The sequence below is a fragment of the Pan troglodytes genome, chromosome 1, assembly GCF_028858775.2.
Source record: "Pan troglodytes isolate AG18354 chromosome 1, NHGRI_mPanTro3-v2.0_pri, whole genome shotgun sequence".
NCBI lineage: Eukaryota > Metazoa > Chordata > Mammalia > Primates > Hominidae > Pan > Pan troglodytes.
Window position 1 is genome coordinate 68,863,634 of NC_072398.2, and position 27,738 is coordinate 68,891,371.

Consider the following 27,738-nt stretch of genomic DNA (forward strand, 5'->3'; position numbering starts at 1 on the left):
TCTGACCCTCACCTCCAGCCCTCAGCCCAATGCCCCGGCACTCACCCCGTGGCTGCACTGCCACCCTGCTCCACTTGCTTCCCGCCTGGGTGACTTTAGCTCAGGCTCACCCTCACTCCCACCACACCCTTGGTGACTGCAGTCCCCACACAGACCATCCTTCCAGGCCCTCCCTCTCAATTCTTTGACCTCCTGAAGGCTGTGGCCTCCACCCTCCCTCCCACCGCTCACTCCCCCAGACCTTGTTGTTACCAGCAACTGCCACAGCTCCAGAGGTCACTTCCAACCCTCCCACCATTGGGCCCCGCCGTTCTTCCAGCTCCCCAGGGCACTGACTCACACAACCCAGGGACTGCCCTTCCCCCTGGGCTTGTCACTGTCCCTCGCTTCCCTCCTTCCTTATCCAGCAGACCCCAGGGCGATCACACCTGTCCCTCCCCACACACCCTGGACCCTGCCCTCTCTCCGCCCTGCGCCTGTCCCACCCCAGCACGGGCATCCACAGAGCCAGGAAAGCAGCCCCTGCCCACCGGACTGATGGTGCCTCGGGGGCCGGGAGTCAGAATGCACCTCCCACCCGCTCCCCCGCTGAGCCCCAGGCTCAGCTGCTGGCGCCCTCCCATTTCCCATGGAAGAAGGAAGCCCGGCTTGGACCCTCCCCACCTCCCACTGTGCCTTCCACTCGCACACCCGGGGCCCCAGCCCCTGCCTGCCACCCACAGGTGAACCATGCACCTCCACCAGACACAGCTCATTCCTTCTCACCTAATGAGACTCCCAGCAACCATCCCCTTTGCCTTCTGTGTCATTAGCTTCACCTCTGCTGGCTCCTTCCATCCATGTACAGGCATTCTATGATCCCTGCCTGCCTCCCTTCTATACTGCCCACTTTCTGCACCCTTCAGGGCAGTGCTCTACCCACCCAGAGCTGTGCTGCAGCCCAGCGGTCAGCTCCCCTCTCCCCGGCCTCCCAAGCCTCCCAACACACCTGCTCGCCGCCTCCTACACTGTGCTCTCCCGCCTCTGCTCCTGCTCCTCCTCCTCCTCCTCCCACACCTCTTCTCTGCCCACCCCGCTCCCCTGGGGATCTCACCTCCAGCCCAGACCCCTGGGCTCCAGACTGGGGCTCCACTGCCTCTACAGCACATGGATTTGGAGTCCAAAACCAAACTCCTACCAACACCCCCCGCACCCTCTGCTCCTCCCATAGCCCTTCCCGTCTCAGACCACTGTAACTTCATTCTTCCCACAGCTCAGGCCAAAACCTTTGGGCATCCATCCCCATCTGATCTGTCAGCAAATCCTGTTGACTCTACTCAGAATAATAATTATTATTATTACTATCATTATTATTACTATTATTATTTGGAGACAGGGTCTCGCTCTGTTGCCCAGACTGGAGTGCAGTGGTGCAATCACAGCTCACTGCAAGCTTGAATTCCTGGGCTCAAGAGATCCTCCCGCCTCAGCCTCCTGCGTAGGTGAGACAATAGAAGTGAACTACCACGCCCAGCTTCTACTCAAAATTATATCATGTTGGGGACCACTTCTCACACCCACACCGCCCTCCCTAGCTTGGGCTGCCATCAGCCAGCACCTACAGCTGCCTCCTAACAGTCTCCCCACTTCCACCCATGCCCCTACAGGCACTTCTGCACATGGTCGCCACAGTGGGCCTAAGTCACACCCTCGCCCTCCCCTGCTGAAACCTTCCAGTGGCTTCTACCTCACTCAGGGTCAAAGCCACAGGCCCCCTAACGGCCACCAAGGCACTATGGCATCCCAGCCCCATCGCCTTTCCACCCTCCCTCCTCCACTGCCCAGTCCACTCCGCCTCCTCCTGGGGCCCGGGCACTGCTTCCCTGCTGGCACGCTCTCCCCCCAGGTACCTGCATTTCCTGCAGGAATGCTCACTCCTGCATTTCCTGCAGTGGTCCCCTGAAATGTCACCTGCTCAGGGGGACACCTGGAGCCCTCCCCCTCAGCACTTCCTTCCCTGCTCCACAGCACTCATCTCAGTAGATGCGCTGTGCACTTATTTCTTGCTGACCGTGTTTCCCCCTCTCTAGAAGGCAAGTTCTACAACAGCAGGGTCTTTATCCGTCTTGTTCACTACTGAATCCAGCGCCCAGAGCAGGACCTGGCCGAGGATATGTGCTCAGTGCATGTATGATGAATAAATCAGTGAGTGAACCAGTCCTGCGGAATGCTTGAAGGCCTATTCTTCATTTGGACATGAGGACACTGAAGTTCAGAGAGGGTTAGTAACTGCCCCAGACCTCACAGACAAACGGTGGAGCTGGGATTTGAACTCAGTGCCTCTCCTCTGGGATGTCTCCCTTACTCTTGGCTATTGAAGGCAGTCGGTGGGGACCAGCCCAGGACCCATGTCAGCCTCCTGCGCGTGGAGCTGCCATGGAACAGTGCACCGCCCTGAGGAAACAAAATACTGCACAAGTTGATTTTATGCTTTAATTGCTTGGCGGTGATTTACTGCTGGCCGTATATTTTTTTCCCAGCTGACACTTCCCTACATGTATTTCTTTTATCTATCACCACACTTGACAGGAAAGTTGCTGATATTTACTGTTACTGTATGTACCAATATTTTCAACATATATCACCGCCCACTCTAAGGCCACAGCCATGTCATGGGCACATAAAGTTCTGCCCCAGAATGGGCAGCCTTCTCCAGACACAGACGGGGGTCCTATTTGGAGAAGGCCTGACACCAGAGAATTAGAGCCTCGGGGGCTGGGGACACAGCCCCCATGTCACATGCACACAATCACACATATACCTCCCAGCCCATGGGAACAGCCCCTCAGCAATCTGCTTTTTATCAGGATTTTAATCTAATGTTTTTATTTTTAAAGAATATTCGATATTATCATGTTGAGATGAATGCTGCTGGAAAAGCTTTAAAACCAGTGACCTAGTCCAAGGCCCTAATTTCACAGAGGAGGAAATGGGGGCCCAGAGACAAGCAGTGACTTGCCCAAGATCACACAGCTCCATCCATGGCAGGAAGTGGACGAGAGCCCAGCTCTCCCGTCTATTTGGCCTCAAGTCCTCTCCTTCCCTACTGGGGGCAGATTTCCTTGAAGAGGCAACGGGACGTGCAGGACCTGAATCCCTTCTAGAAGAGTCCAGACCACCAGGTGTTTTTGTAAACAAGCACGGATCATGTCATATGCACCAGGCAACTTCATGCGAGGCATCTCATTCAAACCACACACCTGCCCTTGTAGGAAGGGATTAGTATTCCCTTCTTTCTGACAGCCACAGGCTTGGAGCAGTCAGCTGCCTGGCCCAAGGTCACCCTCCCTCCTCTCCCTTACTTCCCCCAGCACCTCATCTGCCCTTCTCACTACAGGCCAATCAGCCTCTGCCAAGCTGCTAGCTCAGCTGTGAGCAAACTCCCCCGAGCGGGAGACACATCGGGGGTGCTTACTGAGAGAAAAGCCACCCCTGACTCCCACTTTGGGGCCCAGAACCCACACTTTCCAGCCCCATGGATGGCCCAGTGCAGCGGTGGCACAGACCACTCCTACAGAAATCCTGTCACCTATGCTCTTAGCCCACCTGGGCATCTGCAGGTCACTCATCAATTGTCAGAGTCGCAAAGTCCCTCAAGACTGAGGGCCTCATTCTCCAAACGGCGCATGGCAGACACCCGCAGGAACTGGAATGGGTGTGTGGGAGAGAGGCCCCCAGGCTGACCTGCTGTCTCACCCACAGTGCCCACCAGAGACCAGCCCTGTGGAGAAGCTCGTGGCTTCTCAGAGTGGGGCTTCCAGAGACACGAAGGCCTCTGGGGACCAGAGTGACAAACTAGACACTGGCTCTAATGGGACCCTGGTGTGACCTTGGCCAGAGGACCAGCAGGGAGTAAGGCTGAGCCAGATCATGGGCCCTTGAATGCCCAGCGAGGATGCAATGGGGACAACGTGACCAGATGGGCGGAGGGAAGAGCCAGACAGGCTGAGGAGGGAAGGAGGGGAAAGGACCGCAATTAGAGAAGTTACAGTGGTGCAGAGGCCCAAAGACAAGGGCCTGAAGGCAGAGAGGCTGCAGGAATGTCCAGAGAGGGCCTTTTGGAGTGGGGAACCCCATGGCATGGCACCTGAATGGCCAGGGTAGGGGTGAGGAGAGGAAACCGATCTTCAGCAACGGAGGGAAGGCAGGTGCCGCTGGCTGCTGTGCTGTGCCTGGGCCAAAAGAGGGCTGCCTACAGCTTCCACTCCCATGTCACCCAGATCCCACTGGGGACCCCGTTTCCACAGCCCAGATGCATCTGATCCCCAGACTAATTTGCAGCTAGGTGATTCCAAACAGATTCCTCTAAGCCAGAAAGTCCCTGAGATGTGTCTTCCACAGATGTCAGGAGGCCCTCACCCCAGGCCCCACTCGGGGAGGGTGGCCCAGGCGATTGCAGCTGAACTGCACGCTCTGGGGCGGGCAGACAATCCTCCTCCGACTCATCACCTCCTGATTTACGGCCTCGGTCCCTGAGGGAGCTTTGGGGCTAAGTAATTGCTTCTGCCTTGATTACAGGCTGGCACAAATGACTGTGGGCCTGGTCCCACCAGTGTGTTTGAATCTTTCAAATGTCCACACGCACAGCCACTATCCGGACCATCTGATCGTTACCTTAAAAGGTTTAATTTGCTTAGCGAGGAAATTAGACTATAAACTATTCAGAAATTATGGAAAGTCACACATCAAAGAGACCCACCCCTGTGCATTCCTTAAGCACATTCTGCTAGAGCACTGTGTGTGTGCATGTGTGCACGCGTGTGCGTGTGTGTATGCATGTGTGTGTGCGTGTATACATGTGTGTGCATGTGTGCGTGTGTGTGTACGCACGATCATGCCTGCATGGCCTGGCAGGTGTGTGGTTATCAGAAATAATAAGTGGCTCAGCAAAAGTCTGACTCCACACTGACTCTACGACCAACCCCAGAACTGAGGCTGCCTCTTTCTGGGGCAACAGGGCACAAGAAAGCTTGAGACAGTGGAAAGCCACCCAGGCACGGGCTGCCGCCTCCCACCAGGCTGGCCCCGCTCTTTGATGCGAGCGAGCGCTGAGGGCTGCGGTTCCTGCCCACAGCTCTGGACCACACAGGGAGGGAGAGCATCCCATGAGGAAAATGCAGGCCGGCTCCTCACTGAAGGGTGGGCCTTTGTTCAATCCCCTGACCACCATTACCACTGACACAGCCTGGCCAGCAACCCCAGGACCCCGTCCTTGCCAGCCTGGTCCCAGGCCCTCCTGCTGTCTTCTTTCCTCCTCCCTATGTGGGGCACCGTGTAGATGCCCCTCATGGCCTTCCTAAGAATGGACTAAGCACTTTCTTGCTGCTTCTGACTCAGTCCTCACAGTCACTCAGAAAAGTCAGTATTTTTCTTCCCCCTGTAGAGATGGGAAAGCGAGGCTTGGTGATGTCTAACGCCCCAAGTTCACGCTGAGCCTGGACTCAAAACCCCGCACCTGCTCTCCATGAAGCCCACCCCGCAGAGGGGTCGAGCCTGGTTTTCCCCATATTAGCCAGTGTCCTGTGGGCAGCTGCCCCCTGCAAGATGAGGAGCAGAGGCCCTGGTCACCAGAGTGGACTAAGGTCACCAGTGAAGCCCTGTCTGCAGCCAGCACCACCACCCTGCAGCCACACCAGGCAGAAATGCGCTGTTCTGGACTGCGGGGATAAATGGGAGCAGCTCCCGGGCTCCCAAGGACGCTGCCTACCTGCCCTTGGCGGACAGCCCACCTACGGCCTGCAGACTGGCAGGCTGGGGGAGGGGCACCGCGGGGAGCAGAGGGAGATCCTGGCCTGGCCCAGCAGCCGCACAGCTCCCCTGTGACACAGCGGCCTCCATCCCACTGCCGGGAGCCTCTGGCGCACCCATCTCTGCCTGCCTGCCTTGTGAGGGCCTCAGGGGCAGGGAGACCCCTGAGAAGCATGACGTTTTAGACAGGAACCTCCTGGAGTGGCAGCACCCTCAGAACACCCGAGAGTCACTCCACGCCCCCTGACGGGCAGATGGAAATATGGAGCCCCAGTGGCTGGGGGCACAGCTTGAAGCCCCCACAAGCCTGGATTGTCCTTGAAGGCTTTGCCCTTGACCTTACAAACGTGTAGGAACATTGCCCTCGCTTCAATTCCACAGCTCTGTTTGTTTTCACTCCATAATGGTTTGTTTCTCAACTCTTCGCAGAGATCCACATGGCAGGTTTCTCCCATGGACCACAGCCCACCCCGTTCTGCCAGGCTAACCCCCCACTAACTGAGGAGCTCCAGGCAGTTAAGAGTCATCTCCATGGGAAGCTCTCAAGGCTGGTACAGGGGAGACCAGGAAAGCCAGCGCAGGCCCCGCCCTGAGGGAACTCTGACTACCTGACCCTGCAGGGCTGCGGGTCAAGGGGCCACACGGCAGGGCCTGAAACCCGGCAGTGTTTACAAAGCACCTAGCATTCTGCTGGACCCGGGTCACACACGTCTTCTTCCTAGCTCGGTGGGTTAGCGTGAGCTCCTCTCCACAGACAAGGGAATGAGGCTCAGAAAGACCTAGTTACCCGTGCTGACAAACTGCTAATGAAAGATAGGACAGGAATTCAACTGAGCTCCTTTTGGGTTCACCAAAAGGAAAATCACTGCTGAGAAAATCACTCCTTTTGAGAAATGCTCCTGGGTGCCAGGGCTCTTAGACAGGCACTGTGAAGAGGACATAGATGCTCAGAGATGCAAAGAAACTTGCCTAGGGGCACCCAGCTGGCTGCCGACAGGCAACACTTGAACCCAGCTCCAAGAGGTCTGTGCTGTGCTCCAGAGGAAGGGAGCTGCCTGGCTCCTTCCAGGACCCACCTGGTGATAGCAAGGGGACCCAGAAACCCCACTCCTGGATCCCTACTCTCTCTGGGCCCTGGTCCCTTTTTGAGGAGACATGAGAAGGATCCATGACATGCTGGACACATGGTCTGGATAGGACCTGCTTAGCAAATGCGACACGAGGAGTCATTGCCCCGCAGCTTGGGATTCAAATTATAACGGCTCGGGACACCCTCTGCACCAGGGGTGGGCTCTCCTGATGTTTGAAGCCGCCACTGAACTCAGAACAAATCATGGTCCCCACTGTGCTCCCTTAGTCAACTCAGTGCCTTTCTTCTTGGGTCTCAGAATTTTATTTCGTTTGGAAAAAGGAGAGCCAAAGACACAAGCAGCAAAAACAACAAACAACAGCAAAAATCAGTCAGTGTTACTGAGCAAGACAGAGCTCAACAGCCCCCAAAGAAAAATGCAACAACCACAGAGTACAATTTCCCAACAATCCTTCTTGCCTCCTCTGTGTCCACACCAACATCGCCCCCTGCTGCCAGTTACCAGGATCGCCACATGCCCCTGTGGAAGGCTGGGGAAGTCCTGACCTCCCGGCCTCCTTCCACTTTTGAGATATTACAAGGTACTACCCACCTCCAGTGGGTACTCTCCGTATCTCCGTATTGATCTGCAGAACTTCACATAGAATATGACAGGAGGATGCCCCCTGGAGTTGTGCAAAGCAGTGGCCCTCTTCCTTGTTATGGGCAAAGAGATTAAAGTATTGATCCAGGAACTTAGGACCACAGTGCTAATCAGGGAACCAATGAGCCCTGCCCCCACCTCTGAACAGGGCTAGGAGGAGGTACCAGAAAAGGACATACTTTTTCTTTTTTCTTTTTCTTCAAGGAGCGTGGAAAAGGGACTCTCCCTAGCTCTGACCAGCTGTCTTCCAAACTCCACAGCTAAGAGCATCAGAGGTCTGATGGGCAAATTCAAGTATGTGGCACCTGCTGTCCCTCTCACAAGGTGGCCACAGATGTGACTTCTATAGCCGAGGGTGAGCCAGGGAGGGACCTGGGGTTCCACGGACTGCTTGCCCCCTCCTGCCCCAGCACGGTCTCTGTCCTTACTGCACCTCCACTGTGTGTGTGCCCCCATGTGCCCTCTGAAAGAGGTGCCTGGTGACATCTAATGAGATGGGATGAGGAGCAGGCTGCCCCAGAGCCCCAGGTGGCCAGCAAGTCCCAAGACCCCTGGGGATGGGAGGTGGGACCACTGAGATGCTGGACAGCCTGCTGCCTCCCTGTCTGTACCTAGGATGGAGCCTGCAGCTGTGCCTTGCTGTACCAAACAGCCCTGGTCCCCAAGAGCTTGGTGAGGGCTATGAATCCACCCACTGAGGACTTCAGAGCCGCCTGGTCTTCATCTCGGGTTGGCCCTCCATTGACAGGAGGGAGAATCACTTCAGCTTTGAACTCCCCTCCTCACAGCACCCCATCACAGAGTCAATGGCCCAAACTCAGCACTGAATCCATGGCCAGATGCCCTGCATTACAGAAGGACCCAGCCCTGAGAGTAGGTCATTTCATGAAGCAGAGCAGTGCCAGGAACAAGGGAAGTCACCGTGGCTAAATGATGGGCCTGAGCATTTGCAAGCAGCCTGGGCCTCCCTCACTCAAAGACGCCTTGCAACATACAGAAGAAACTGGTCACCAAAGCTCGTGTAAACTCACTGGATAATTTACTTGTTGCAGCATCAAACCCAGCAATGGCCTATGGACAAAGCGCAGAGCCAGGGGCTTACACAGGGGACAGAAAAATGAGTAACAGACAGGCCTTTTCCTCAAGCCAGCAAGGAAGATAAACCAGGCACACAAGAAATGGGCAAACCAAAGCATTCTGTGCTGGGTCACCCGGGAGAGGGGAGAGACAGGAAGTGATGGCTCCACTGGGGATCCTGTCTGCCGCGGAGCTGGACTCTGAGGACCCTGGAAGGATGGAAGCCCTGGAGGGTGGGCACCGTCCCTGGAGGATGAAACAGCCTGGGCTGGCGTGTGGAGGCGGCAGCCCACCAAGCATGCCTGGGAATGGAGCATCCTGCTTGGTGGGCGTCAGGTACCTGAGGAAAGCAGCGGGCTAGGACTGGAAGGGAGCGCCGGCAGGAGGCTCTGATGCGCCAATGCCTCTGGCAGGCTCTGTGGCATATTCAGGGAAGGGGCAGGCCCTGGCCTGGGCTGTGGGGTGGAAGGCTCACCTGGCGGGAAGGCCCACCTGGCGGAAGACTCACCGGGTGGGAAGGGTTGCAGACTACAGGGAGGTGAGTGGAGGGACTAGCCAGAAGGTTTCTGCTGAGTAAGGCCCTGAAAGGATCCAAAAGAGGGCCAGGGCGTGGGGCAGTGGAGACAGGGGCAAGGCCCAGGTGAGGAGCCGTTCTTGTTATTTCTGGTCTTGGGCCTTTGGCTCATAGGCCCGTGGGGATCCCTCCTCAGCACACACTGTGGGCGCTTCCTGGGTCTAGGGAGACCCTCTTTCCTGGTCATTACTTCTCCCAAACCCAACCCCACGCCTGCGCTGCCATCACCTTCCTCTCCACCCTCCCTTTCCAAACCAGAGCCAGCCACTCAGGGTCCAAAAATCAGACAGGGCCCTGAGGAAGCACTGGGGGGTGCAAGGCAGCCCTCTGGCGATGAAGTCCTGGGTCAGTGGCCCTGCCAGGCTTTGCTCATACCCCACAGGCTTCCCTGAGCTGCCACACTGGACCAGCCAGAAACCAGTGAGCTCTGAGGTCTGACTCGGACATCCAGCACCTACCCTGCCCCAAGACGGGCAAGCGGAGGCATGGCCTCTTGGCTTCCCAAAGGTGCAGGCATACACATCTGCACACACCTCATCACAGAAGCAGGGCAGCTCACCCGACCCCAAGGCTAGGCCCTCCCACCTGCCTCCTCCTGCCCTCTTCACACACACATTATGTTCACATATGCACCCGGGTACATATGTCAACCCACGCACACACACACACACACACACACAAACACAGTGAAATTCACCCCACCCAGGGTCCCGTAACAGCTGCTGTGGTGCTTGGCCAGGACATCATAGAGGAAGGAAAATAGAGGCAAACTCCTCTTGCCCACTGGGAAAGGATGTGGCTAGAGGGAATGGAATTGCATGAATGCCAGAGAAAAGGAAACTAGAGGAGGGTCAGAGGTGGGAAAGCAACAGGAAGATTGTGAGAAAGAAGAGCAGTACACAAAAAGCTCAGAGGAAGGACCAGAGGTCTGTCCTTCCACCCAAACATCAAGGACTTGCTGGGCACCCGTGTCACCTGCTGCCCCTGCCTTCCTGTAGTCAACACACATTCACACACTCACTCACACTCACACACAACACTCACACTCTCACACTCACACAACACTCACTCACCCACACACACTCTCACACACACTGTCACACACACACTCATATACACACTCATACACGCACACACTCACACGTAGGGAGCAGCACATATCTGAGCAAAGTACCGTGGTGACAGTGAGTGCACCCTCTGCACACAGGCGGGGAGGCAGCCCCACGCACTGGTTACCAAGATCTTTAATGTGCTCTTCAACTCACTGCACTAAAGAAACGTGAGAATCCTCAGATATTCAAATCACTTATTCTCCATAGTGAAACCTTTGGGAAGATGTGGGAAAAATCGTGTTCTGTATCCAGGACTCACATTTCTCCCCATTACTCCCCCTCAACCCCCATCTTCTGAATACACCGCTTCAGCATGAGGTGCCTCTATGGGGCTTGGTTATCTGGGCTGGGTGTGTTCAGCCTTTGGCGAGCCTCCCTGGCACCCCCTGGGCCACCCAGGCTGGTGTGACTGAACACAGGGCTCAGCGTCACTGATCCCTAACCCCCACCTCCAGTTCTTGGCTTTGCTTGCTGCCAGCTGCTCCACATTGGCTAAGGCAACCAACATCACTGCCTTGGGTAATAGATTCTGGGAGAGAAGTCAAGGACTAAACGCCATGGAAAACACCTTCCAGGAGGTCTTCTCACCCTGACCCAAAGCTCAAACAGGAAGTTTTTGATGAACCCCACCCCAGAAAGGAAAATCTCAGACAGTCTTAAGAGCTAACACTCAAGTGTCAGGCACTGTCCTGAGGACTTGATGCATAAATAGACTTATTTAAAGCTAATGAAAACCTCATGAGGTAGGGACTACTACTGTGAGCCCCATTTTACAGATAAACAAACTGAGGCATAGAGAAGTTAAGTAACCTGCCCAAGAGCACACCGCCAATAAGTGGGTTCGAATACAGGCAGAGCCTGGACTCAACCATCACATGAAACTGCCTCTTTCTTGGTCATGTTTCCATATAAAGTGACGACATTGACCGAGCCTGGCTTGCCTTCTGCCAGAAGCAACTCTTGCAAGCCTCTAAGGCCCTTGAAGCAGGCTGTGCAAACACAGTCACAGAGACGCCTCTGGATGTGGACATGAACCTAAAAGCAGCTGCTCTGAAAGTTGTGGGAATGTTACAACCACATGCCCTGAAGCACCAATATATCAGGACAGAAAGAGCAACTCTTTCTGTTGCTCTTTGGAGCAACAGAGGAGATTTGCAGAACTTTGTCAACCACCCTGGAGAAATCTAGCCCAAGGCCTCTGGCTCCTCACCCCTGCCCCATGCAGAGATCAAATGAGGTCTAGAGGCTGAACCTCTGGCAGTGATGGGCCAGTGATCAGAAGGGGGACCTCAACAAGGGGCATCCTCTCAGCTCCAGGATTTACCTGCCCCTCCCAGAGTGGACTCTCCACCCTCCCTGGCCTACCCTGCTGCAAACTTCCCCCTCACTGCTTGGGGAGAGGCAGAGACAGGCCAGGGCCACGAGACGGACCGTTCTGACTTACTTGAAGAAGTCCTCCTTGCAGTAGACGCTCCCAGCCCTGGAGAAGCACCTGTCCGCCAGCTGCATCTGGCAGTCTGCACACTTGAGGCAGGAGCTGTGCCAATGTCTGTCCAGGACCTTCAGGATGAACTTGTCCAGGATGTGCTGGTTGCAGCCAGCGCACTGGGGAATCTCTGTGAGGAAGAGGAGAGAGAGGCACTGTGAGCCTTCCACACAGCCCTGCTAACCAGGCCAGGCCCTGGCGGGTGCCTTCCCACTCTGCTGATGGTGGAAACAGACATGGCCCAACCGCAGAGCTGTTGCATATAGTTGTACAGGTTATACATTGCACACAAACGTACATAGTCAAGGAACAAGTAGGGACTGAAAGCCAACCCTTGCTTTGCTGGCCAGGCTGTGTATTCTGGCTTGGGGTGACTTTGGCCCAGAGGAATCACTTGTTTCTAAGGGCACCACAAGGCTAGCAGCAGCAGCTAACCCATTTATGTCAGCTGCAGTTCCATAGCCAACAGGCCAGGAAGGCTCAGCAACATCCACCTCTGTTTCCACGACATTTTCACAAGTGATCGGAAGCTCTGCTAAAAACATCAGCCCCCAAAGTGAGCCCTGCCCAGGCCTGGACTGAAAGGCCATCTGTCCTGAAAAGCAAATGATAAATATGGTGTGGGGGAGGGGGCGGGCAGTGATCAAGGTCCAAGCCTGAGCGTGCTCTTGTAGAGAAAATCTCAATATTTTAATGAACTGCAACTGATACCATAGATTGGCTGGATCAATACCTCATCCTAATGTGCCTTCCGGTGCTGCAGATAGGAAAGCTAGAAACTGCTTTTCCAGATGCCCTAGCGGCTCACATTTTGAAGATGATTGAGTCTTCCAATCAAACGCTCTTGGGAAAGACTTGAATTCAGAACTGAGCTAAATGTCAGGATAGCTGAGGGGCAGGCTCCCATTGTGCTGGTGTGCGTCACAGTGGAGGCGATGAAGTGCTGTGTTGGGTATTGCACTGTCCTGATCAGTCACAGCAGAGGCAGTGAAATTCTGGGGGCTGAGAGTTATCCTGGAAGCTCCAACCAGCTGGCTCCACTGAGTTGAAAGTCACCTGCCACCTGATGAGTAATCACTTTTCACTTAAATAGTGAAAGAAGACTCTATTGTCTGCAACAGAACCCTAACCACTGCCCCATCCGGTTCCTGTCCTGGGTGACTTCCTATCTGAGGTCTGTTTCTCCACCATCCCATCTTTCCAAGGGATTGCTTGCGAATTTGATAGTATTTTGAGTCACTGCCTGTTTCAAAATCTACAAAATGGTCAGGTTTCCGTGGTTGGATGAACAAACAGTACTAGGATCTCTAGCCATTTTCCCCTGTGCTTTTCAAAAAAGGAAGGTAACAAATCAACAAGTATTAAGAAGAAAAACAAAAGTGCAAGCGTTTGGCCTCCTACAGTATCCTCCTGATACAGCACTCATGAGGCTGGCAACCCCAGGGTTTACCACCCCTATTATAAAAGACACCTTTGCTCGTTGTTTGTGTAAATGGTCACTGCCTAGCACGGTGCCTGGCACACAAGGGTAATGCCATAGATGTTTATCACTAAATAATAAATTGATCAAATCCTGTCTGAGAAGCTCACCTTGAAACAGCTTTTCACTAGTATCTCCTGTACACTCCAAAATGTCAACAGCAGTAAAACCAAATCTCTCATGAATCATACATGGTTTTTTTGTTTGTTTGTTTTGTTTTGTTTTGAGACAGAGTCTTGCTCTGTCATCCAGCCTGGAGTGCAGTGGCACAATCTCAGCTCAGTGTAACCTTCACCTCCTGGGTTCAAGTGATTCTCTTGCCTCAGCCTCCTGAGTAGCTGGGATTACAGGCGCATGCCACCACACCCGGCTACTTTTTGTATTTTTAGTAGAGATGGGTTTCACTATGTTGGCCCAGCTGGTCTCAAACTCCCGACCTCAGGTGATCTGCCTGCCTCGGCCTCCCAAAATGCTGGGATTACAGGCGTGAGTCACCACGCCTGGCCTCATACATGTTTTTGATTCATATCATATTTGTTGGTTGTGATATGATTTAAAAAGTGTTAACATAAAGGAATTACCCTCAATGCACTAAGAAAAATTTTAAACACATCTAAACCTATGTAGAGAGAAGGCTTTCTTGACTATTAAGACATTTGTACTTAAACCCTATAAATAGGCTATTGGGACACTCACTAAATGCCATCACTAGCCCTGTACACAGAAGTGCCAACCTTGGGCCCCATTAAACCCCAACCCCAGCCTATTCCCTTCATGGCCCCAGCACTACCAGTATTTGCGTGGAAGTCAGGCCTGGTATACATGCTTTGCCTGTTGACCTCTTTCTCAGACCAAAATATCCCATGAAAACTATCAGGTGTCCCACTTGCTAATTGTCGCAGTACATACAGGATTCTTTTTTTTTTTTTTTCTATCTCCACAGTTTTCCTCCTTGAGAAATACACTGTCCAGTCAATCAGTACTTACCCAGGAGTTCCAGTGTGCCCAGCAAAGTACTGAACAATGATGGCCACAGGGGTTTCCACCCAGTGAGGGCATAGGCAGGACACGGGGTGGGAATGTGGATTCTGGAGCTCAGCTGCCTGGGTTTGGATCCTGGCTCTGCTTTTTTAGACTTGGAAAAATGACTTAGCCTCTCTCTGCCTCAGTTTCCTCACCTGTAAAAGGGGGTGATGATGACAATAGTGCCTGTAGGATTGTTGTGAAGAGCAAACGGATTGACACATGGACAATTTTTAGGACAGGCCCTGGTATACAGTAGGTACTCAAGACAGGCTTGCTATTATTAGGAGATAACTGTCATGCCCATGGAAAGGCAAGTTAGGCACCCATGTTCGTGGGCATTTTCTTATGGAGCCCTCATAAGAATCCCTGCAGAGATGTCATGACTCTCCCGTGGAGGCCGAGTGGCCGCCTCACACAGCAATTATGCCAGCGGCTTGGGGCCATGCCTCTCTGCCCCATGCAGGTACTCACTCAGCCACACCCCTGGTCTCCCTCCAGGGGCCATCAGGGGCTGGCTGGAATCCCTGGAGGGCCCTGGAAGGTCTTGGTGAGGAGGTGACACATGAGCCCACCAGTCTGTGAAGGGTGGATAGCCAGGAACTCCTTTGGTGTGACGCCCCCCAGTCTGAAGCAGGAGAAAGTAGGGGACAACTCAGGTCAGGAGGGTTATGAAGGGCAAGGGGGAGCGGGTTTCTCCAGCATGAGCTGAGTTCAGTGCCCTTGCGGTCTGCTGAGCAGAAGAAAGGCTGAGGGAGGAGGGGTCAGGGAGGACTGCCAGGCCTCCTCTTGCAGGGGAGAGGAGGGGAGACCCAACCAGGAAGCCCTCCCAGCTCAGGGAAGTGAGTTAAGTACAAAGGGCATGCAGAGCCAGCAGGAATGTGTGAACAAGGCCTGCTGTGTGCCACAGGGCAGTGCTGTGTGCCCACTGAGCCCCGACAGCGGGGCACAGCCGTGGCAGGAGGCTGCTAGGCACAGCTGTGCAGGGCTTCATGCCCCAGTGGCACAGCCGCACCTCTGCCCTGGGAGTCAGGTCAGGGACTTCTTTGTGTGATCTGGATTTCCAGGAGCTGGACTCCCAGGGGGGCAATTAACTCTTTGAGAACCCAGATGAAGCACCATCTTCTCTGGCCCTTGGCATGCAGGCTGGGAGCTAGCTCAACTCCTTGCACCTCCCTTGGCTCCTGGGCAAGAGGGGCCGCAGATTCCTACCTAATTGTTGTTTGGCCAGCCCTCTGAGAAGAGATTTGGCTATATTTCTCCTCCCAGCCACAAATACATGGGATGAGGGTGAGGATATATGCCCATAAAATTTATTTTGAGCAGGATATCTAGTGGGAGCCTTAATCTGATGAGTATTCAAGAGAGAATACATTAGGGCTAATGTATGCAGGGAATGGTGGGCAGGGGAGTTTTAGAGGCTTGTAAGCAGAGACAGCATCACATTGAGGAACAACACTAAAAGCAGACAGACAAGTTGTTTCAGCCTCGAGCTTGGAGGAGAGGATCCGTGCTGGGTCACTCCGGGCTGCCCAAACTAGAAGTCCTCACAGAGAGGCCTTGGGACCAAACCGGGGCCCTCTGGCTTGGCAAAAATGGAAGGGGCCTACCAAGGGTGCCCTTTAAGTTAAAAATTAAAAACCTTTTCTATTCCACTGTAGATGTTGACGGGGGGATTAAACAAAGATAATTTGGAAATGCTCTAAAAGACCTCCAATATACCAATCACAGTAATACACGCAGGCATCAGAAGCCTGTTATGAGCCACGTCAGGGCTTGAGTGTGTATTACCTCAGTGAGCCACTCTCAACAAGGAAGGAATTATCATCCCCATTTTACAGATGAGGAAACTGAGCCTTCGCGAGATCAGGCGATGTGCCCAAGGCTGACGGTGGGGGAGCCAGAATTCCAACCAATGGACTGTGCTGCTGCTTTCCTGAAGATGGACTAACCCAACCTGAGAGCTCAAGGGGCCTGAACCATCCCCTTATTTGGCTTGAGCCTGTCATTTTTTTAGATAGGAAATTGTGGCAGAGAGAGTCTCAACACGATTCCATGTACAGCAACAAGGGATTATAAGACCACTGGCCTCTTGAGCTCCCTAACAGCTGGGTAAATGGAAATGTTAGAGGCAAAAACTGAGATGACACAGGCATCTAGTGTGCATGTGTCATATGGGATGGATGCCTAATGTCCACAGGAGGGCGGGAAGCAGCAGCCTCTGTCCACAATCTCCTCCCCCAGCTACAAGGTGTCTGCCTGTTGATGGCGCCCATCCGTACTTGTGAGGATGTGGAGACCTGTGAACTCAGACCCCACACTCCAGGCAACATGGCCCCTATTTAATTATTTAGATTAGTAAAAAATATAAACTATCTGGAAATTTTTCAAAGAGCAACAACATAAGCCTCTTAATTAAACCTATAATAAATTATTATTTTTACAGTTTAGAAAGGCTAAACAGGACAGAGTTTATCTAGGTTTCCTACCAGAAATAAAGTTCTGGTGCATGAACCGGATGTCCTCCTCCTGAGGGAGGAGGCGTCGAGGAAGACTACCTTGGCCTCCTCTTGCAGGGCAGAGGAGGGGAGAACTCCTCCCCTCCCCTCCCCTTACAGAGGTACAGTGGCTCACATCTGTAATCCTGGCACTTTAGGAGGCCGAGACAGGCAGATCATTTGAGGCCGGGAGTTTGAGACCAGCCTGGCCAACATGGTGAAATCCCGTCTCTACTAAAAAAACAAAAATTAGCCAGGCATGGTGGTGCATGCCTATAATCCCAGCTACCCAGGAGGCTGAGGCATGAGAATCACTTGAACCCAGGAGGTGGAAATTGCAGTGAGCCCAGATAGTGCCCCTGCACTCCAGCCTGGATGACAGAGCAAAAAAATGAAAGAAAAGAAAGAAAGTTGTAACCAAAATTTCCAAGGGGCAAGACAATTTCCAAATCCCCAATAAGCTCAATGTATTTCATGCACTATTTAGTATCTCAAAATTCCACATTAAAACTGCAATTTACGTAGATGCTTGGAGTCACTAAAGACAAAATTTGATCTATTAATATCAACTCAATATGAGGAGTCGTTTCACTTAAAATGAAAGTTTTTCTCTTATCTGCCCATAAGCATTTCGTGACGATGCTCTCTGCTGGGGCTCTGCAGAGGGTAAACTCAGAAACAAAAAAGTAATGTCCCTGGAACAGCCAAAGAATCTTTGGAAATGCTAAACCACATAGAGCAACACACTACCCATCTGCAAGGCCCGTCCACCAGAGCATTCCTAGTCATGCAGAGGGACATAGTCGAGGCATAGACCTAAGCCCACATTTACCTGCATGAACACATACAGACATCCTCACACGCACTCACATACACACTCAATATACATGCAGATATATATATATACACGCAGATATATATATATACACACCCACACCATACTTATATACATAGACATGCATATAACACAGACACGTACATACACATACAGAGAAACACAGACAATCACAAATAAAGATACACCTTGAGACACATACATTCCTACATATACAAAGGCACACGCATGTACCAGTCACATGTACAGACAAATGTACATGCATATTCACATATACTCAAAGACACATACTCACATGTACACAAACACACACACACACAAACACAGGCACTCACATCCTCATACATGGGATGAGGCATTGCCGCTCTGGAAAAAAAAGCCAATTCTGAAATCAAGCTCTGTCTGTGGAAAGGAAGGCTTAGCTGAATGAGGGAGCTGTCCAATCCTGAAGCAGTGGGGAGAGTAGGGAGTGAGTGAACTAGAAAAGCAGAAGGAAGTAGAAACATTGTTTCAAATACTTTTTTGGAAAGGGCTCAAAAATACTGGGAGATCAGCCTGGTCAACATAGTGAGACCCTGTCTCTACAGAAAAAAAAAAATCGCCAGGCATAGTCAGGTGCACCTGTAGTCCCAGCTACTTGGCAGGCTGAGGCAAGAGGATCGCTTGAGCCCAGGAGTCCAAGACTGCAGTGAGCCATGATTGCACTACTGCATTCCAGTCTGGGCAACAGAGTAAGACTCTGTCTCAAAAACAAAAACAAAACAAAAAGAAAAAAACCACAAAAACAAAACAAATCAAAACAAAAATTTAAAAATATTGGGAGAATTTGAAAGTTTTCTGTTCTGATCAGAGTTTAGATCTGCAAATCTTTAGGTCTTCCAAATGCCAATAAATCCCAGATCTAGTCAGACCTGAGCTCAGATCCTAATTCCACACTGTATGTGATCTTGGGCAAATTGCTTAATGTCTTCGAGCCTTGATTTTCATATCTATAAAATGGGGATAATCATACCACTCTTTCGAGGTAGCTGTGTTATGGCCACATCAGGTAATGCATGTAAAACACTGAGCCCTCACAGTGCCACTGTCCAAGGTCAGTGGTCAGCTCTCTCCTTCACTGTCTCATAGCCAGTTGCCAACAAGATGCATGTCTATAAAGTGTATCAAAATTACTTCATGCTTCATTATTTCCCAATATACCTTTTCCCTCCCTCAACCCCCTCCTAAACACTCAGAACTCTCCTCCACTCCCTTAATTCTAAAGCATTCCGAAGACACACACTCTTTTTTAATCAACATGATCCTGGAGTATAAACAGCAGACAATGCAGTATTACAAGGGCTCAGTCTTTCTGGAATAAAGGGATCTGGCAGACTCTTTCCTCTGCAGAATGAGGACAAAGTTGCCAGATCTTGGTCTCCCCGAACATGTGGATGGTAAAAATGAGGAGGTTGAGGCCACAACTGCCTGATCTTACTTCACTGTTGCTGTAATCTATCTAGGTGAGGGTAGATTGGGTTGAAATTGACGTTTGGGGCTTCTAGCATTTTTTCCTAGAGACAACTAAATGCCCAAAGGAAAAGAGACTATTTCTTACTCGATAAGAAATGGCTACAGACCCTTCCCCGGTAGCCATAATCTCCTTCTTCATCGAGGAAGCTTTTAAAACTCACAACATGATAGCCAGCCCTCAAAGCACCTGAAGCATTGTGACAGAGGCACATTGGGCTTATTTTTCACAGCGGCCCATCAGAAACTGGATTCCATTTTTAAATCCCCAAATTCCTCCATTAATGGTTTCCGAAAGCTGGGAAGTGGAAGAGATCAAAAGGTCTGATGTGATCCATGGCAGACCAAACTGCCCACACCCCTCTGGTGAGACATAATAAATATCATGCATTTGTATTCCCCACTCACGTTTCTTCATTTCCAAGAAACTGCTCTCAAGGAACCAGGGGCCACCATGAAACATTTCACAGAGCGTTTGTGTTTGTTTGATCGATTTTAATTATTTGAAAAATGGTGTTTTCTATCCCTTTCGTCACGGAAGATCAAAAGGGTAAAGGAAAAAAAAATTCCACTAAAGAGACTAATATGAGAGCCAACATATCTGACAATGACTTCTAAAATATATTTAAGAAAAGGCACCTTTCTGGGGAAAGGAGTCAGAATTTCAGATCTTTCCATTGGAATCATAATGCTGATGTGCTACTTAAATATTTTAAAAACTAAGTTACTTTGTACTGATAGGAATGTTTAGGCCGGGCACGGTGGCTCACACCTGTAATCCCAGCACTTTGGGAGGCCAAGGTGAGAGGATTACTTGAACCCAGAAGTTCGAGACCAGTCTGGGCAACATAGTGAGCCCCTATCTCTATTATAATAATTTTAAAAGGGAATAATGTTTATTTAACGATGCTCTGAGACCAGATTAATATTTTGTAAAGTTTGTACTTTGATGTGCCAGCTTGATGTGCCTCCTGTGAGGCTTTTGCTTTTTAGCTCCCTTTGCTTTTTAACTGCCTTTTGGATGAAGTGTTCTTTTTGTTTCATGCTTTGACTTGACAGCCTAATGCTCAGGACAAGGTTTTTCTTGCTCCTTTCGAGAAAAGGAGCTGGGTCCATGGGAGCCACTTTCGGGTCTCCCTGTTTGCAGACCCCACAGTATTCCCCCTCGGGTGGCCATCCTCTTGGGACAGCCAGCAGTGCTCCCAGGGGCGGCTGTGTCTGTGAAACGGGAGCTGCGATCCCAGTCTCTGAGTGCCTTAAGACCACCAGCACTCCAAACTTGGTCAAGTACTTTCAAATTGGCAAGCTCATTCCCTCCTCCCAGACACCCTGTGAAGCGGACATTCATTGTCTACGTTTAAAAGGTTCTGAGAATAAGGGGCTTCCCTACGGGTACACAGTTTGAGGCCGAATTAGGACTAAACCTTCTTTTACTCTGGGTCTGATGGCTTCCACCTGTGCTCAATCAAAGCCACCTCCATCTGGGATTTTTGCCCAAAACCTTTTTGCTGGTGATTTCCCTCCAGAAGTAAGCAGTTTTTTGAGCTCTGTCTCAAATAACATTTGGCCAATATATATTTCCAAAAACGTTTAATTTTATTTATTTGTTAAGTTTCTTTACTGACTACTAACTGAAAGGAGATGCCAAATGGGGCTTTAAGGAATCACATATGCAACTGAAATATTATGCAAATGTTTTTCTTGAAATTTTCCATTCCTTTCCCACATGTAAGGAAGAGAAAACAACAAATTGCAGACATTGCTGTTCTGTTGCCTCAGGTTCCCTGAGTAAGAAAGAAGGAAGATGGTTTTCTAAAGGCAGGCTTGGGAAATACTGTCAGTGGGGAGCTCATTGATTTAGTCGGGGAATAACTAATTCTAAAATGCATCAACAAGGTGAAGCCACAGGATATACCAAGCTATGGCACACCTGCCTAAACACATACCTGAGTTCTGAAATGTCCAGGTCAAAGATTTATAACGGAGGTATAGTTACATTAAAATTAAATTAACTAAGAGGTCTATTACTGGATAAATATTTCAAAAATAAAACTTTCCATTTCAAAGTAGCCACCATCACCGCTGATGATAAAATCCTGTTTTCTGGTCACAATTCCCCTTTTAAATCACCTGGTAATTGTGACCAAAGGAAGAAGGCCTGATTCATCCATGCAGTCCCCACACAGGGAAAACCTGAGGCCAACGACTCAGTTTTCCATGACAAATCTGGTGTGTGCCGCCCCCCAACCCTGGCTCTTTGTCATTAAAGAACATTCATTTTTGTTGAACCGTTTATAGTTCTCGTTTTTATATTTTCACTTATTCTAAATCAGCGTATCTTGAAGAGACAATAACAGAATTTTCCAAAATGTTTTTATAAAATTCCTCTTAAGGGATTTTCACAACCTAGTAATAATCACATAACACAGCTAAAGCACAAAATTCCAACATTAATTCTTTAAAACATAAAGAGAAAAGGCACATTGAACATCAAGGTAGTTCATGATGACAGCAGCATTAAAGAAAGAGAGCTGGGCCAGCCACAAAAATATTAGAAAAATTCTAATTTTAAAAATTAGCATCGCATTGAAGGTAAATCATATTCTCTATTATCATATGCACTGACATGTTTTAAAATGCATCAGTGTACTCACATCTTTTTATCTAATTTCTAGTTTTTTCTAGTTTGTCTTGACAAATGACTAGCAACCAGAAAAAAAGTCAGAAAATCCTTCTTACATCAGAAATGATCACACCTGAAGCCGTCCTTTCCCTTCACTTGCTTTCCGGAATCCTTCCCACTTTTACTGTTTGCTTTATTTGGTGGCTTGGGGTGCCTTTGAAAATCTCCTTTGTTCTTTTTCGGCTTAGTCAAAAATAGAAACCTCTTCAATAAAAGAACAAATTCAAAAGTAAACTGGAGATAATTTCGATGTTATCATTTTAAGGCTGTAATTCGGATATTTTAACATAAGGAGTCGAGTAACAAATGAAATACACAATGTAAATATGTATTTGCAGGGATTATCTCCTAGGTGATATATTGTCATGTAATTAGTATTCTTCAGTAGGATATCAAATATCTCAGTAATTGCAAATAAAACAGAAAATTACATTAAACAAATCCATGTTTGTATATGGAAATGTTGTAGACACATCTATTTCCACTCCATTTTCACATTTAATCATTGCTAAATCTCTACAATGTATTTTTCTAATGTCTCACTCTGTAACAGTATTCCATATGTTTGGCAATCTTTCCCTCATAGCAAGAAACTTTCAATTAATTTGGCTGCAAGTTTTGTCTCTATTAAGCTATTCCCAGAACCAATCTCTTAACCCCCTAACATCATAATTAAAGCAAATTATACTTTAAAGACATGTGGGGGTGAGGTACTGCAGTAAAACATCTGTGGCTAGACCCAGACTGACAGAGGGAACAGGGTGGGGAGATCTGAGAAAAGAAATCCACCAAAATTACAGCAGGAGGTAGGACTCACCTCCCAAGACGACTTTCCAGTCAGCCGCTCATACAGTTAACCCCAAAGTCCATTTTCCAAGGGAGAATCCATTTCATTTTCACCAATTAAACCCAACCTGTCCACCTACCCCCAAAAGCAATGCCTCAAAATGGTTGACTTGTGCTCCATTTTGATCAGGGATCCTATAAAATTGAGGACTAAATAAGGTAAAACCTCACAGTGGCATCTAATTTTAGTTGATTTCTTCCTACCACAAACAATAAGAGCCCAGCTCCAGGGCGGCTTCTGTCCTATACCCAGCACCTGTGCTTCCCTCCCAGGGCGCCTAGAAAGAGAGATGGATCCACCACGGTGCAGCCTGCTGGACACACGACCGCCCCCCTCCCCGCCCCCCCGCCGAGTAAAACCCCTGTGCCGTGAATTCCTGCACAATCCCATGTTTCTCCCTGCAAAGATTTTGCAAAGGAAGGAAGGGATAGACAGAAGAAGCTGGGGGAACAGGGGAAGGAGAAGGAGGGAGGAAGAAAGAGAAGTTCAAGCCACCAGACCGCGATGGAATTTTACTAAAAGCAGTGGACCCTATTTGCCCACATCTCTGTTAAGGGCATTGTTAACACTCATTCCAGGAAGGGAGAAAGGCAAAACATTGTTACAAAAGTAAAATCGCCTCAACGGCACCCCAGCCAGCCCTCTCCAAATTCAGCCGTCTATGCAGCCATGTATTTGGTGCTGCCACAGCAAACTGCTGCTTCAGTCTGTCTCCAACCGTGGGTTTCTCAAAGTGGGTAATATTACTCCTTTTGTCCTCTCTTCAGCTAAACTGGTTCCAAGTCCCTATGCGTCCCAAAGCTCCTCAGCTCTATTCCTGAAAAATTTCCTTAATTGAAAGAAAAGGCACAAGGTCCCTTTATCCGATTCCACCTACCCGCCCCCCATCCACAACTCTTCAATAGGAAGAGGACACAAGTTTCCCAGCCAGAGAAATCCACTAAATACCCACCATTCTCGCCCAAAACAAGAAGCTCAAAGCAGATTTCATAACAAGGTAATAGAAAGAACAGTTAATTCCTGTTAACTAATTTTCCATCCCTGCAGGACTGCAAGCCCCATCCTCCTTCCCCCGGCTCCTCCTCTCCTCCCAGCACTGGGGTCTCTGGCTTCAGTCTACTAATGTGGGTGCTAAGTAATCACTAATTGACTGTAACGCAGAGTGAAAGGGCATTAAAATCCGAGGCAACTGGGAAGTTAGGACAATGCAAATATTTAGGACTTGAGGCTGTCTACACCTGGCCAGCGGGGTCATCGGGTCACTGTTCAAAATACAAGATGCCCCTGTGGCCCAAGTTTTTGTCTACTCAATGGAAAGAAATTGCTTTGCTGGTTTCCCGGCTCTCCCACCCCCACCCCACCTCTAGGAGCACTCGATTTTTAAAAATGGACCCTGGTATTTGCAGCCCTGTAGGCGGTCTCCGAAACGTCTTGAGGGCTCGCGTTACCCTAATCCTCACAGCATTTAGTCTACATTCTTGCCTTAACCCCCCTTTGTTTTTGGCGTGTCAAGAGGCAGGTGCAGATACACCTAGCTTCGGTCGTCCTTCCTTCAACTTCCTGCTGCTCCCGGTTTTATCCCTTCACGGCTTTTCTAGTAATTCATTTCCTTTTTCATTAGTTTCACCCTTCAGATCTCTTTAAAAGACACGTTTGTCCCACTCTCTAAAAATAATAAGGTCCCATCCTGCACAAAGCAAACCCCCTGAGACACAGGGATGCGCTCGGTCCCAGTCCAGCCGCGGCCTCTCGTGCGGTGGGTGCACCCGGTGGCCCGCGCCACCTCGCCTTCCCCGGCGGCGCACAGTGCCACCAACTCCCTTCCCTGGTCGATTTTAATTGACATCCTCAGCCGCCTAGGTAGAGACTCTGTCTCTCTGGAGCCTGACACGTTTCCAGCGCTCGTCAAGGTCCACTAAGCTGCGGAACCGAGTGGGGAGCCGAGGCTCGAACACCCGCAGAACGCACGGGCCGGGCACACCCGCCGGCGGCCTCCCCGCTCCGAGGAGGAGGAGCCCCTTCGAAAATGGGAGCATCGCTTTCCCAGGGTTAAACAGTCACATTAGACTCGAGCCGCCGGGGTTGGGGTTTAATTTTGTCATTCCAAATGCTTGGAACGAAATGGGTCTGGAGAGGAAGAGAGGTTTTCACCCGGCCTCCTCCTAATGGGCGCGCCGTCCGCACTCGCGCCTGCCGCGCCTATCCTTGCTGGAAAAGTCCCTGCCACCACTCTAAAGGGCAGCAAAGGGGTCCCAGGCCTGGCTAATTCCAGCTCAGTCGGACCTCTGGGCTACCTGAGATAATAAGCTCCGAAAACGGGCGCGAACCTCTGGGCAGATGGACTGCAAGGGCCAAGGCGCAGGAACCTCTATTGCAGCGCACCGGGGAGAGAGAGGCGGTCCCTCCCTTGCCCCCTTCTGGGCTATGACCTTTACCCATGGCTGCGGGACGCAGTAAGCGCAAAGCCGGCTACCCGCGAAGGGCCGGCCGCCCTGTCCACATGTACCTCCACCGGCGAGTCCCCCAAAACCCAGAGCACGCCCGGGATTCCCGGGCGAGTGCCCAGGATCGTGAGCCGCCCATGGGTGCGCAGCAAACGCTCATTTAAAGAATTCATCGTCTGTTCCCCGGGCCACCCAGGCCGGCATCTGCCCGCGGGGCGGAGGAGCCCTGCCCCGGTCGTAGCGAGGTCATGTGGGTCGCGCTCCCAGACCCTAGGACGCCACTCCTGCTCAGCCCTGCGTAGCCCCGCCTAGCTCTGGTTTTCCACGAACCCGGACCTCGGCCAAGAGAGGAAATAAACTTGAGTTAGGTCCTGCTTCTTCTCAGTCCCGACTTTACGACTTCCCGGGACACTGCGGACTGTTCAATGCAGACCTTTGCCCCTCACCTGCTGCACCTGCGTGCTCCGTGTCCGGCTTTAACAGTTAATTCCGCATGCGGAGCGCACTGGGACAGCGGCTTTCCAAGCTTCCCTCCGTGCTAACGGCCCTCTCAGATAACAAGGCCCTGGAAAGGAGGAGGCCGGAGCCCTCTCGCCCCTTGGGAGTCCTCAGCCATCCGCTGTCCCAAGCGGGGCGCTGCCGCGCTTACCCGGGTTTCTCCAAACTCCCTTCTATGTGGTACACAGCTCTGGCCAGGGGCTGGAACGGGATCCTAGCAGTTAGGACATCGGAACCCCCAACCCATCAGGCCCGAATCGGCCGGCGGGGACAGCTGACCTCATCTGTAAAAATTGTCTCCCGCCTGAGAATATATTCTCGCGACGCAGGGAGGGAGGTCTATGGTGCCTACAGCTGCTATATCGGAATGTTCGGAATATGATAGAATCTCAATCTATTATATATATATATATATATATAATTTGTGTGTGTTGTGTGTGTCTGTTTCTCGCACTAGGAGACAAGGCAGGAATGGAAAGAAGAGCGAACAGCACCAGCGTTTGAGTGAACTCCTGTCTTGGACAGTGAATCCATCTCACCCCCTTAAGAAATGTCCTGCAAGAAGGACAGTCAACAACCCCGGGGACTCGGATCTGCAACTCGACCTGCGCTGGGACATTACCCCACGCACCCCGGAGGAGTCCCACGAGGGGAAGTCCCAGGGAAAACCTTTACCCCGACCCTACCAAACACAAAATAAAATACCTTTTTCCTACAGCTTCGGGTTCGCCAGAGCTTGCCGGAAGCATTTTAGGAGACAAGGAGGGGGACAGAGACCCCCAGGCCTGCATTCCAATTACCACCCCCAGCCGAGACCCCGCGGGGCTCCTCCTTCTCCCGTGCGGGCCGCCCTCTCTCCCGCCAGCGATCCGGGCGGCGGGCTTCCGTCGTCCTTTCCCTCGGTGCCTGGGGAGACTACATGGCAGATGGGTCAAAACCGAGGCGGATAAAACGCCCCACCTTCCTATATGCCCCGCGCTTTTCCGCGTCTCCTCAGAGGGCAGGGCCGGCCAGCAGGGCCCCGACGCGTGGAGGGACTGCTGAGGTCCGGGGGGAGAGTTTTGGAGGTGGCTCGGAAGGCTCTCGCCGTACCCGTACCCAACACGGCCCCGGGTCAGGCGCTGTGAGGATTCGGATCTCGACGTCCCTACAGCCCGGAGGGAGGTGGCGGGGACGAGCTGTCGGTGCGGGCCGTAGGGACAGCTGTAGGGCTGTCGGAGCGACGAGGCCCGCACCGGGGGCCGCGCGACCAAGGCGCGGTGAAAAACCAGGAGGGCTACGGCGCGAACTGCTAAGTCCGCACGGGAGCCTGCGGGGGCGGGAGGCCGGGACAGAGTGGCGAGGAAGAGGCCAAGTCTGGAGCAACACCAGAGATGAGAGAGAAATTATTACATCATTTGGAAACGTTTTCCTAAAGGGTATGCCCCTCACCCATCCCCAAATAAGCAAAGGAACAGTCCAGCTGCCGCCGAAATAAGCTGGATTTAAATCACTTCTTCTAAAATGCCCCTAGAGGGGAGGAGGGCACTAGAGGCACCGAGCTTGGGGACACCTAGACCTGCGTCCCCAAGTGCTCCATTCGTGGTGACTCCATGTGATGAAGAGGCAAACATGTCTGTGTTGAGAAGGAAACCCTTCTAGTTGGCGACTGGAGGGACCCCTGTGGGAGAGCGTTTCTTTTGTCTCCCCTCCTCTAGGGTTTAAGAGCCTACTGTCCCGGAAGGCCCAAGGGTGTGCCCCACCACCCCTCGAGCTTCCCCCCTTCTTAGGCCACTGGGCCCAGTCCCAAGAAAGCTAATAGTTGTGTATACGTGGGTGATGGGGACCTATCCCGCGGTCCCAGCACCAACAGCCTAACAGCCAGAGGCCAGATGTGCTGCAAGGGAGGCTACAATCCACTCACATTCCAAGAGGAAATAAAAGCTGGATCTGGAAGTCTTCAGGGAATGGGCCCCTCAATTTTGGCCACTGCCTCCTCCAACCAAGGTCACGAAACTCGGACAAAGGGAGGACTGACCACCCCCTCTAGATTAGACATTGCCTCCCTGGGCCACCCTGGGGGGGGGTGGGGGTGGAAGTTCCTTTGTACACCTCAAGTTTTCCACAGTGTGAACCTAGACTCAGCCTTGGCAAACTGTAGCTCTGAAGGTGA

General features: G+C 51.4%; 1 protein-coding gene across 1 annotated transcript in view; it reads right to left on the reverse strand.

Annotated features, from left to right (window-relative positions):
• LHX4 (LIM homeobox 4) overlaps positions 1 to 27,738 on the reverse strand; it is a 44,848-nt gene that overhangs the window by 14,875 nt on the left and 2,235 nt on the right. The window contains exon 2 of the mRNA XM_524984.9: positions 11,728 to 11,899. Coding sequence (XP_524984.3) covers positions 11,728 to 11,899 — 172 coding nt within the window. The remainder of the gene's footprint in view (positions 1 to 11,727; positions 11,900 to 27,738) is intronic.